This window comes from Amphiura filiformis, chromosome 20 (genome assembly GCF_039555335.1).
Source record: "Amphiura filiformis chromosome 20, Afil_fr2py, whole genome shotgun sequence".
NCBI lineage: Eukaryota > Metazoa > Echinodermata > Ophiuroidea > Amphilepidida > Amphiuridae > Amphiura > Amphiura filiformis.
In genome coordinates this window covers 30,417,592-30,430,923 of record NC_092647.1, presented here as the reverse complement: position 1 = coordinate 30,430,923, position 13,332 = coordinate 30,417,592, and the positions used below count along the sequence as shown (strand labels likewise).

Below are 13,332 nucleotides of genomic sequence, written 5' to 3'. Positions count from 1 at the left end.
AAACAAATCTTTAAAAAATAAATATCTTAAAAAAACGTATTCTGCATTTGTTTTTGAAACTGTCATGGGCTTTGAGACATAACAACTTTTTTGTTTTGCCTAAACATCTGTATAATTTAGAGTTAAACTTAATGCGTTCATCATGACTGTGGTATTGTTTACTGTCCACCCGCGTAGCCACTTTGTTAGCATTGACGTTTACAAAGGATCATGGGAATCTCGAAAAGGTAATCTAATTAGTAAAAAACCCAAAAGCCATAACCCTTCATAGATTAACAGCGGGTACAGCTTTATATTTGGATTTTTCACCCACTGGTCGGTAACATTTTATGGCTGCAACATAGCAACCAATAACGACGATTTTCAATGTCACCGCAAGTAATACAATGTTGCGCGAAACTATAGCACGATCGTGAAACCAACATTTGCCTATCTCGCCACATTCTTCGTGCCAAAGAATACATCCATTGTCGATCAATAATCCCATAAGTATTGGTCCAGGTAATCCACCTGTTAACGTAAGAACAAAACAAAATGAAGACCTGAGCGCAAGAACTTGGCCCCTCAACATGTATACACTAAAGTTGCGTATAGTTTCGTATAGTTTGGTAATGTTTTATACATGTTCCGGGGCCAAAACAAATCTTTCACAACCTTTCATGATGTTTTCACCCTGGAACATGTATTACACATTATAAAACCCTGAGAAACTATACGTAACTTTAGTGTATACATGTTAAGGGTGATATTTCCTAAACTTTGTCAGGAATTGGCATTTGTCACAGATGAATGCACTTGTAATGTGCCATTTTGGGAGGAGCTTAAAATATGGCTCTTTAAAGTGTTAAAGAAGAAGAAAGATTGAATGTCCGCTGTTTGTCCAATAAACTCACGCTGTTTATTCATGTACAGTAAGTTTATAACACTTGACCCCAGGGGGCATTCAAACTTTCTGAGTACGTACCACTTTGAAGAGACATTTTTTCAAAAGCTCCTCCCACATTAAAAACTGCTTATTTGTGTTTAGGTTCAGTACATATCACCTCAAACTTTAATCGATTGGATAATATCATAACAATGTTCCGAAATTCAGAAATCCCCCCTCCGCAAGATGACTCAAATTCAGTCTCCTTAAATCCGCTATTTTTTAGGCTAATTCACCACATTATGAGCACCATAATGTAGCGTCATGGAAAGCACATTTTCTATCAAGAATTATTTGACATCATCCCCCGACACACCCCAATAAATATTTGTGACGTGTCATGTCAAAAGGAGACACTTTTGGGCAGGATCGTAAATGGAGAAATAGCCAAAAGTCTGTCCGGGGGTGATTTTTTCACACTTTGTGTTTGTTGCGAATTTGTGATGTTTTTAATGTTAAAAATATTGTCTGATAGTTTCAGACTGGAATATAACTGGCATCTTGTATTTTTTGAGACATTGTTCAAGGTAATTCCTACTCTCAACATTGTCAATAATATTTTTAAAGGCCGATATCTCAATTTCCAACTTTATAATACCATATCTTACGAACTCAATATCTTCGTTTAAGAATGTCCGATTTCATTGGGAAAAACGGCATTGTGGAGCAAAATATCACTATATTTAAGATATGTAAAAACCTCAAAATTGATAACCTGCCCAAAAGTGTCTCCTTTTGACATGACACGTCACATTTAACCCGTGTACTTACGTAATAACCTTCCAGCAAAGCTTTCCAAACCTATCGCATATGCACGTAAACTTTCCGGCACACACCTTAAGAATGAAATGATTACATAGATAACAATAATAATCAGAAAGAAGACTTATTTCAATAAATATTTGGCCCTACAAAACAGAGCACAATGTCTTCAATAATGAAATAATGCTATGGTACTAATCTAAATTACCAAATGAAGGCGTCAATAGATAGATTTGTTTTGTGTAGTTTGATACCTCATTCGGCACGATGAGACTTTTCGTGTTTTACGTTTAAGATTTAACCCAACTCTATAGCACATCGTATTGGTCTTTTTATTTAATATAGTTCTTTCAATTAACTTAACTAGAGCAGATAGACTGTGGATTCTCCCTACTAATATTTCTTGAGAGAGATAATTGATGCGATCAAGCAAAATCAGTCGGAACTCGGAAATATTGATTCTGAGATACAGCCAAAGAAAGGAAATATTTCCATTTGTCTCCTTTTGTTTTGGAAACTCTTTAATTGCTCATATCTTTAGAACGGGTTGTTCAATTTCAATGGGGTTTTCTGCAAAATCCAGCCTTGTAAATGCTTTTTACTATCCTATAAGAAACTGAAAATGTAATATTTCCGAGTTCCGACTGATTTTGCTTGATCGCATGGTAAGACTTCTTTGCAAAATGTAAGAAATGTACAGTAATGAGTACCATACTCTTCTTACCAAAATATGAATATCATATAGCCGACGGAGTATCCGAACATCATCCAGTTTGCGTCCGTAATATGAATAAACTTAAATTATAATGAATTGCTCACTAAATAAATTTACGATGTTCTCCAGTCATTGAAATCGAATCACACAGTTTTTGAATCTAGTGTTGTACTATAGAACTTACTTGATTTTATTGTAACTTGCCACATTGCGTCTGACTTCTTCAGGCAACTGTTTTATCGCTGGCCAAAATCAACGATATATTTTCAAGAATACTTGGACCAAGCATAAACAGTGGTCGGTCCACGCGCGAAGCGTGCTTGGACCAAGCATGAAGTCTTCATGCTTGGACGAATTGTTTTGTCGCGTTTGGCCATATCATCCAAAAACAACATATCTTCACGGATACTTGGTCCAAGCATAAAGGATGCCAGGTCCAAGCGTGGTCCAAGCATGAAGGCCTAATGCTTAGACCAAGGGTTTTGTCCTTTTTGGCTAGCTATGCAGGTCAGTCAGTTACCTGCTGATCGTAGGACATTGCAATAAAATGAAGAAAGTTCCAGCACATGAAATTTTGTGAATTACTCGCTATAGGAACAAGAGTATGAGTATTAAATTATATAATTATCAATAAATATAAACTGGCCTCAAAATGAAACTTATAATTTTTCACAAGGTCATATCTTAAAATCCTCTCCATAAAAATGAACAAAAAATGCATACAGGATTACTTCAATACTCTACTCTAAACAGTTGTCCAATTGACACAACAGCAAAATGTACTGACATGGAACACCTTCCAGGACAAAATTCACAGCCCAACAGATTTCTAAGGCTCGGTTCCAATTATTCGCCTGTGAATGTGGTCCCGGAAGCTGTTCCGTGTCAGTGCATTTTACTGTTGTGTCAGTTGGACAACTGCTTGGTAATTGACACGTGTTTAGAGTAGAGTATTGAATTAATCCTGTGTAATTTGTGTTCATGTACAGGCGAATAATTGGAACCCAACCATAGAAATCTGTTGGGCTGTGAATTTGGTCCAGGTGTTCCATGTCGGTGCATTTTGCTGTTGTGTCAGTTGGACAACCAACTGTTTGATTACTGACCAGTGCTTAGAGTGGAGTATTGAAGTAATCCTGTGTGCAACTTGTGTTCATTTTTATGGAGAGGATTTTAAGATATGACCTTGTGAAAAATTACAAGTTTCTTTTTAAGGCCAGTTTATATTGATAAACTATTAAAATAATGATAGCAGTGTAATACATACCTAAGTGTCGTTATAAGCAGCGGTGTTTCGCAGAAAGAAAGTGTAAAGATAATTGCCGATAAGAAAATCATAAACACATAAAAGGCTGAACAAGTTTCACCACAATATCCATCGACAGCATTATTTTGAGTCCCTTCAACTGCATCGATACAAGAACAATTCATATAATCCTGTGAAATGACAGAATATAAATATTTAAAGATATTTCATTCTAATTTTGAAATAACAAGCAAGCTCTTTGCACTAATAATAATAAAATATTAATAACAAACATTAATAGTAAACCCTCCTGAAAAATTTGCCTTATACTCCATGGAATATTTTGGAATTAAAAAAACTATTATGTTGTTTTGCCAAATGAAACATAGCTATAAAACCCTAATTTATTTAGTCAGTTCTAACAGTCCATGAAAGACAAATTTGAAAAACTTTCGGTTTTAGGGCGCTCTTCGTATGCTGTGATAAACAAGCCCATAAGACATGCACTTAGACTAATAGTATGCATTCTAATTTTAGGCAAAAACAATTATCCAAAACAACATAAGCTAGATATGCTGTAGGCTTGTAAGGCCACGAAGTCTAGCCGTGACCTTCAAATTACCGTAAAATGACTTTGGAAAAAAATATCTTTTCGTAAAAATGTATGCACTAAGTTTATATCTAAATCTATATTTTCTATATATCATATTTTGAATAATATCGAGATCACATCTTATACTAATTTTCGTTCAAATTGGACAAATTTTAGAATCTTAGCCATTTTGGCCCCAAAACAGACCCCTCCTCCATATGTAAGCCAAACCTGATTACAATCGTATATGCACATTATAATGCTAGAGCCCTTTTAGCATTATTCTGATGATCTCAGCACTTAATATGCAGCAAATATTGAATTTTAAAGTGATTTTCAGTAATCAACCCTTTTTAGTCCTCTGTATGACCTTGAACTCAAAATCTGTGAGGGCCCTATAGACACCAGCTAAAATACTGTACCATGTAATATGTAGGAGAAGAAGCATTTTTGGTAAAAACAACATTTTAGCCATTATTTTAGCATATTACTGATGCATGACGTTTGACCCCAAATGGGTCATGCCAAATGTAAAGACTGGAGTAGTGGAGCTTTTGTGCAAGTTTGGTCATAATCGGTTAAATAATGAAGGAGATAAAGCAAATTATATCAAATGTTGACAGAAAGAAGAAACCAGAAGGAAGAAACCATTGAAATACAAGAGTCTTTTCCCTCAAATTGCACAAAATATTAAAATTTGAGTTTTGTTGGCATTTGGCAAAACAGGATAATATATATTTTATTTTAATTCCAAACAATTAGTGCTGTATTTTTCTGAGAAGTAAGGGAGTAGGTTAACTTTAGAGTTATGCATTGACCACATTAAAGCACTTGACAATATTCAAAAGTTCAGATAACTATAAAAAGTCATTTCGTATTGCTGTTTGCAGAGGGCGGTATTGTCGATTACTTGAAAGCGTGTTTTGTGACGTGGACAGCCTTTCTTGCACATTTTTGCTAGCTGCGCTAAGGATTGCATATGTTACATAATTGCAGGTACGGTTCATAGTAAGCTGGTTTGGTCAATAATTATGCGGAAATCGCAACGATATGGGCCCTATGTACACTTTAATAGTTTCAAATCATAGTTTGGTAAATACTGAAGGACAATATTAATATAAGGTTATCCGTTTTTTTAATTTACATGAAACACGGTTCTTTTTTTCTCATTTAAATTATCATAAAAACTACTTTACAATGAAATTACTTCATTTGTGTAATTGGTACAGCCAGCGTGACAGGAACTAAAGAAAACAATTCCATTTGAGCCACACACTGGTAAAAACTCGTCTGTTGAACAATGGCAGGCAGTGTTGCAAGACGCATCAAGGGACGGAAAGTCATTCCATGTCCTATAAATAAAACAATAATAAATTATAACATGGGTTTATCATGTTTTTATGTGTTATACAACACGTTCAAGAACGCATTCCTACACCTCAATGGCAGCCATAGCTGTGTCCCCCCTTATTCTATCCAACCTAAAATGTGAAATGATGTTGCCTTGGCGGGGATATTAAACTGCATTCCATCACCCGTGTTACGCGTAGACAAAAGAATGATGAAAGTTTACAACACAATACAATTCAACATCGATTTTTAAACCCAATCGGGCAGTAACAACACCATTTTGGTGCAGTAATGACCCAGTAATGGCCGACTGAAGTCTGTCCATCACTTGGCTTGTTGGATTTCACGCATTCCTACACCTCAATGGCAGCCATAGCTGGGTCCATGTGTCTATCCAACCTGAAATGATGCGACCTGTGAAATGATGCGACCTTGGTGGGAATTTTAAACTGCATTCCATCACCCGTGTTATACGCAGACAAAAGAATGATAACAGTTAACAACATAATATAATTTAATATCGATTGTTAAGTGGCTTTAATCCAGCCAATTGGGCAGTCACAACATCAGTTTGGTGCTCCGGGGACCCAGTAATGACCGAATGTATTCTGACCAACACATGGCTCGTTGGATTCGTCTATACATTGACAACTAGGTGGGTGATGGGAGTTATAGCAAAATAAATGAAGCATTCTAGGATTTTTTGTGTGACAGTTTTGCAACGGGCCATTATTTTTCAAGAACATGGAAAACCAGACATAAAAATTCACTGTCTACACCGTGGTGTAATAATATTGCAGACGGGGGAAATAATACGTACTGCCTTCTGTATTACATTGTTTGAAATAGTAACATTGAATTTGTCGCAGATGACAGAGGTCGTGCACAATGTGATAAAATATCACAAGTTAGTGAATTGCCACGTGGTGGCGCTATTCATCATTATTCTGTGATGATAAATATCCCAATACTCGATGATACTCAAAATAGAGTGTTATCTATGTTAATAATAATTAATATACTCAAACAAAAATTGTACATCTGACATAATTGTATTATGACGTGATTGTGGCTCGATTGGGTTAACAATAGACTATTTTATACCCAGGGAGAAAGAAAAAATGGGGAGAATTATAAAAAAAATGATGAAAATTGTGAATGAAATTGAATTTTACATACAAATTTTATGTTGGTTCCGCCTTTAATTTTTTTTTTTTTTTTTGCTTCACTTTTTCAAACCATGCAAAAAAAAAAGGGTCAACAAATCACAACTTCCGTCGGCAAAAAATATTTCCGTCGGTACATTTACAAGTTGTGCCCCCTCGGTTCCAAAATCCTGGCTACGCCACTGATCTAGAGTACAAGTTAGGGTGCACAACTTATAAGTTCCCCCCTAGATATTTTTAAAAATAAATCGAAAACTATTTGACGAAATTTGTAAAATGATATGGTTAGCCTTATTTGTTTTACACATGTGGACCAAATTTTAGTGTCACACGTCATTGCGTTCAGTCACAATGGTTCATTATTTTAAAAAAAACCGTTTTAAACAGTGTTAAAAGTTGCATCTGAGTCCATAGGACTCAATTCTCAAACAATACAGTAAGCCAGAGATATTCATGTGTTTGTAAAAGAAAACTTAATCTTTGGTATTCTTCTTCTTCTTGAAAAGCAAAGCAGGTGTTTTATTCTTTTCTTTTTAATGATAAATGTCTGCGATGGAAGGGATATGTACTGAAGTGAGAATAGACCACATCGCCAGTAGTTCATCACATGTGAAAAGTCACATTATGCCGCGTTTGCCCGAATTTCTTCGCGGTAGAGCAATAGGTTTGCTGGATGAAAATGCACCGGTGAAAGAAATTGCTCGTCGTATGGGAGTTGCGCCTAATGCAATTCGAAAATTGAGAACAAAATTTCAGTTGGGACCATGTTAAAAATGAGGTTGACCACCTTATCAATGAAAACACAACACTGCAAGAGCTAACCCGAGCAATCCAACATGTATGGAACAACATGGACCAGCAACGGGTCCGGAATTTAATAAACAGCATGGCGACGTTGCAATGCACTTATCAACAGTGCAGGAGGACACATCCCCTACTAAACATCTAGACTTTAAGTTTTATTTCCATTACAAACACATGGACAGGCCTAACATACTGTATTGTTTGACATTGACTCCTATGGACTCAGGTGCAACTTTTAAAACTCCCTCGTTTTTTACATAATGAACCATTGTGGCCAAACGATGAACGATGTGTGACACTACAAATTGGTCCAGATTTGTAAAACAAATAGGGTTACTCATAACTTTTTACAATTTTACATTTCGTTAAATAATTTTCGATTTATTTTAAAAAGCATTAGGGGGAACTTATAAGTTGTGCACTGTATATGACAAAATATGCAATTGTCATTCTTTTGTACTAAATTAACTATGACTACTTCGGGACCAAGCTGTTGTGCATGTAGATTATTCTGTCTATGGAGCTTAATGGTTGGCGGATCTTATATTGCACTGAAAAATCTGTGGCGCTGAAAATTGTCATACGAAATTCGGAGCTGGTGCGTCTTTGGGAGCTGACCTGCGTGGCGTTAAAAGGGGTCTTTCGGAGCTGCGAACGGTCAAAATCAAGGGTCTTTCTTGGCTTTCTGGTTGAAAATTGCATGCAAAACAAAAATGTGATGAATGAGCAATTGAGGGGTCTTTTAGAGCTGAAATGATCAAAATCAAGGGTCTTTCAGCGCTGTCTTTAGGTAAAATTCAGAGATCATTCAAAATGATCAGTGGCTCTGAACAGAGCCGTTCAAATGTAGGTTGCTACTGGCCTACTAAATATTTGATAGCTCTGTTTGTATTATGCTGTTTAGTAACTAGGCACAATACAGAAGTTCTCATATATAATTTAACATAGCATTTATAGTACTGGCTGCATTCTGTAAACCAATAACGAACTTACATATTTATTGATGGATATTGAACATTGACACCAAATCCGGTCTCGTTGTTGCGGTTAAAATGAAATTTCCTGTGTTATTTGAGGCAATAAATGCATGTCTGAGACTACAATCAATACCTTTATCAGTCAGATTACTGACCCGACAGCATGTTACAAATCAGGCAACATTGGCCTTCGCAACTCATTCCAATCTAGCAGACTAATCCTAAATTCAGTAGCGTAGGATATTAGTATGAGGAGGCAAAACCAAATTTTTGTCCCCATTTGTCAATTTTCTCTAGATCAGGCAGCTGGCATTGACCATTTATATGATCAGAAATCAACTACAAAGTTACTACTTTACCCACAGCAACGCTAGCATCTCCTGCACTTAATCCAAATTGTTCCTCAATAAATTTGGGAATAAACACTCCAGCTCCTGTTAAGAAGATGGCCTCACACACAACGATGACAGTCAGAAGAATAAATATTGGATTCTTCAAGAGAAGTTTTGTCGCTAGAGGAACGTCATCTATTCCTTGGCCAAAACCCGGCTTTGAAGCAAGCTCCAGACCTGCTACAGCGTGACGGTGCTCTTCCCTTTCAGCACGAAAGTGTTGTGTACCTTTGAACAGTTATATAATACATCTATTTATTTATCATTAACTATTATTTCTTATTTCAATTGTCTCCTTTGATCTTTTACCTCTCTGTCAAACTCGGAGAGCCACAAATGTTACTTTGACCTTTTTGGAAATAATTAAAGAACAGTACACCGAGATAGGTCAAACTATGTATTTTCAGAATCTTTATGACTAGAGGAAAACATTGGTATGGCTTTGAAATTTGATCCTGTGGAAAGGTCGATGACATTTTCCCGCCAAATTTACACCGGTTCAATTGCTATCAGCATTTATGTGTACCGCATATTTTCAACTATCTCTGCTAGCTTTGCCCCCACCTCCACCTTTTGAGGGTAAAATAATTGTTTTTGAGTGGCTATAGCACCTGCTATATATCAGCGAATATCTCATTGTTTAGGTTTATATATATTATAAAACCAACGTAAATATGCTACCAGTTGTAAATTCATTACCTTACCTGGTAAGCTCTGGTAGCTGGGGAGGGAAACAACTCAATGGCACAGAGTTGAGTAGCAACAGAAATCCACAAATCAGAAACCCCAACCACCAAGCTCCAATCCACTGATGACTCGACGCATCGATGTCAAGACTTTAAAAAATTAGATTTAAATAGTTTTGGTTAATCATATAAATAACAAAACATCGACTGCTTAGTACCAACAGTGGATAAATGTAATAGCTGCCCTGTAAGCATTTGGCAATATACACACCGATATATTGTACTCATCTACACATGGCAGCTACACATGGCAGCTATTGAAATGTTTGCTCTTAGCCTGCAATTGTCCTAGTGAAAACGGGCCCAAATGATGTCCATTGGGTAAATTTTGCGCCCAACTAACCCCTGATACACCACTGAATTTCCAAAAAACTACAATCATCGTCAAAATGTGTTGGGGGCACTTATGGAAAACGTACACTATATTATAATTATGGCCTTATTTCTATTATTTTTAACGTGATGAAATGGAGGTTTTAATCCTAAACCTTTTCTTAACACCACAATCCCACCCCTCCCCACAATGTACCAATCAATGTTGGTTGTGCGCGTGACCAAACAAGTAGGATTCAACATTGATCGGTTAATTTGCAGCAGGGGGCATATTTTCATTACCCTAAAACTGTCCCAAAACATTTGGCTACACTTGTAGCTCAAGTAGGCCAATATGAAATCTACCAGCTTAATATGAACAACTTGACAAATTAATGGTTCTCTATTTACCTGTTTGGGTCAACAGAGGTAAAGTCTGTGTACAATACGTCAATGATTATACCTCCAATGATATATCCAAGTGCAGGACCAAGTGTTGTGGACATCATAGAGATACCTATTAAAAATGGTCATTTACAGAAAATATGAATTGAAAAATAAATTTCCAACTTTCTTAGTTGTAATGTTTAAGTTATAAACCCATTTGAATGAAGCTTTGTCGTCAAGCAACTTACAAATGTTTAGTGCACAAACCGTTAGATATCTTTACCATTCAATTTTGTTAACTGTCACGTTTGTGAAGGTTGTTATTCATCCAGGTATAATGATTAAATATAAAATTGAAATCATAAATCTAAGACTTGTGCTTTTGTGTGACTACGGTATCACACCTTATCCTTGGTGCATCTTTAGGCCGCCTGTTGACCTGCGGTTAATTAGTCATTGATCTGCTACCAGATGTCATTAATTTTGATTCAAACTTCTTAGGAATGTTTTTGATCACAGAATTGTAGGCTCCTACCAAATTTGCGCTGACATTTTGCTCCGCGTGTATTTGTCCCATATAAGTTATTCTGGAGGCGGTCAACGGGACGATTTTGCGATTTTGCCTCCCTCGGAAATTTTGCACGGTTCGTCACTAAATAATACGCAAAACAAAAAATCGCTCTAACTACTTACCCAGATACACTCCTACATCTTTGTCTTTCACACTTTCGTCAATGAAAGCTATTAAAAGTACACTTGAACTCGATCCCAATCCAAGCAAAATTTGACCCAGAATGAATATATATAAATTCGATGAAAGACTGGATATTGTTTCTTCATCATTATTACCACAAGACGGCGTGCTATTATGTTCTCCACATAGACCTGTTATGGAAGAAGATTTTTCTGGAATGTAGACACCCGTTAGAAAATGAGGCAAGGTAAAAATAATACATCCAATTCCCTGTAAGATTGCACCAATTGCTAACCATCTCGGTTTGCTACCATGTGTACCAAAGTAACCTACAAGAACGCCTAATATTGAAGACGGAATAACGTAAATACTTGGGATTAAGGCGCTTTTTGAACTTGAAAGTTCAAACCGTCTTTCTATACTTGTTATAGAGACATCCGTGATTCCATTTACGACCATACCGCCAGTAAATGACCAAAGACAAGTCCAGAAGAGAAGCCATCGAGGATTGTTGCAATAATGGAGACAGTCAGGACGATATGAGAACCAGCCACAATTATTATTGATATCAAGTTGATCATTGCCATTTTTTCGGGAGATTTGTCCATCTTTTGTAGGAGGAGAATTAGCGATTCCGCTGAGAATCATACTTTGTTTCGAGGCAATCTGAAGAAGAAATAAATAACAGTATACATTCGACAAAATGTTTAAATACATCTGTTAAAATGCTGATCGATGTGGTGAAAACATTTATTTCACAAATATTAAAGAATATTTTTACCCTTTAAATTGCAGGGTCTAAATGTCAATACGTGTTACTGGCAGTGATAAAAAGCTTATAAGTGTAAATTAAAAAGTTTAACAAAACCACACCTTTGTAGAAAATCGGTTTATACGTACCTCCATTTTCAGGAAAAGCTGCGGACATATAAATAATTAACATGGACACGTTTGGCAGTATTTTGTGGAATAAATTCTATAGTTTGTAGCAATATGCAAGTATGCTGCTTAATAATAGTGACCAAGACTATTGAACATGGTCAATGAACAAAGGTCACTGAGATACAAATACTATCATATTGTTACTTATTTGCGGATATTGACTTGATATTTAGCAAAGAGATTACATTGGATCCTTTTATCTTTTAATTAGGGATTCTTGCACCATAATGCACCACGTTCAATTTGGTCCTATAGAACTACCGGTGTCCGGTTAGGTACCGATGACTCTTAACATCGCTCCCTGGAGATATAATCAATTGTATCAAGCATAATAATTAAGAGTTGCATATTGTATTGTTTTTCATTTAAATAAAAAACAAATGCACTGTACAAATATTCAGGGTACGATAAAAGAAAAGTGTCATCGGTACCTCTTTGGGCACCGATAGCGCTATAGGACCAAACAAAATGTGGTGGCTAACATGGCCTTGAAATATGAAATTCAATCGGCGCAATTCATGATTAATATTGGTGTTTTACTATGCTTGTGCTTTAGCAATTTCTTTACACTTAAAAAAATTTGTATTACAAGTAAGTGTGATATTTTATTCTGCGACCTCTACCAGTTCCTTCCAGCAAACACAAAAAATGTTGTATAAACGTTTATTCAAAACGTTTAAATAACATTTTTTTGCAAATTATTTTGTCAACAGTAAAATAACAATCTGTTATAGAATGTTTTGCACCACCTTACAAAAATTGTTTTATGAATGTTATTAAAACGTCTTTATACCCTTTATATAACCAGACATTTAACCCTCTTCTGTAAAACGGGCTGGGCTTGTAATTGAATGGGCGGAGGTCGAATTTTAAAACAACAAACTGGCCTATACAAACAGAAATGATTCTAACAAGCGGAACAAAATAACGCAATACATTTTTCATGTCTGTCAACACATTGAAGCATCATGTTATTATTTCACCCTTTCTTCCCCGTATCTTTCATAGCTTTTCAATTCCTTTGTTTTAGATTCTTTTAGTTCTTTTGTATCTTTTCAGTAAATCACGTACATCGACGTAGTATTCTGTAGATCTGTCCTACGCATATATCATATCTGCCGTATTTTCCTCGGGTATGCAATGAAACCAGATTGAACAAGGACAGGACAAACGCTTAGTAAAGGAGCATGCGACAATTCTTTAAAGCATGTGTGAATAATGATGAATGGTGGTCGCACAAAGTACCACAGGAAAAGAGAATAAAAGTGATAAAAGAAAACTGAAACAACAGAAGAATTGATGACGACACTGGGGTGCTTTTG

The 13,332-nt window shown here is 36.0% G+C and overlaps 1 protein-coding gene across 1 annotated transcript; it reads right to left on the bottom strand.

Moving 5' to 3' along the window:
• Nucleotides 1–265: 265 nt before the first annotated feature.
• LOC140142264 (solute carrier organic anion transporter family member 4C1-like) lies at nucleotides 266–11,974 on the bottom strand. The gene is made up of 8 exons (XM_072164232.1): nucleotides 11,969–11,974; nucleotides 11,068–11,734; nucleotides 10,399–10,504; nucleotides 9,634–9,765; nucleotides 8,897–9,132; nucleotides 5,448–5,592; nucleotides 1,697–1,761; nucleotides 266–510 (listed from the first exon to the last, which is right to left on the bottom strand). The coding sequence occupies exons 1-8, from the start codon at nucleotides 11,972–11,974 to the stop codon at nucleotides 266–268; spliced, it is 1,602 nt and encodes a 533-aa protein (XP_072020333.1).
• Between the last annotated feature and the right edge of the window lie 1,358 nt (nucleotides 11,975–13,332).

Bases quoted from the DNA above. Each gene is read 5' to 3' on its own strand.
- LOC140142264 (XM_072164232.1), bottom strand. The intron at 9,766-10,398 runs GTAAATAGAGAA...AATTTTTTAAAG, and splicing joins ACCTCTGTTGACCCAAACAG to TCTTGACATCGATGCGTCGA. The intron at 9,133-9,633 runs GTAAGGTAATGA...TCGTGCTGAAAG, and splicing joins CAGCTACCAGAGCTTACCAG to GGAAGAGCACCGTCACGCTG.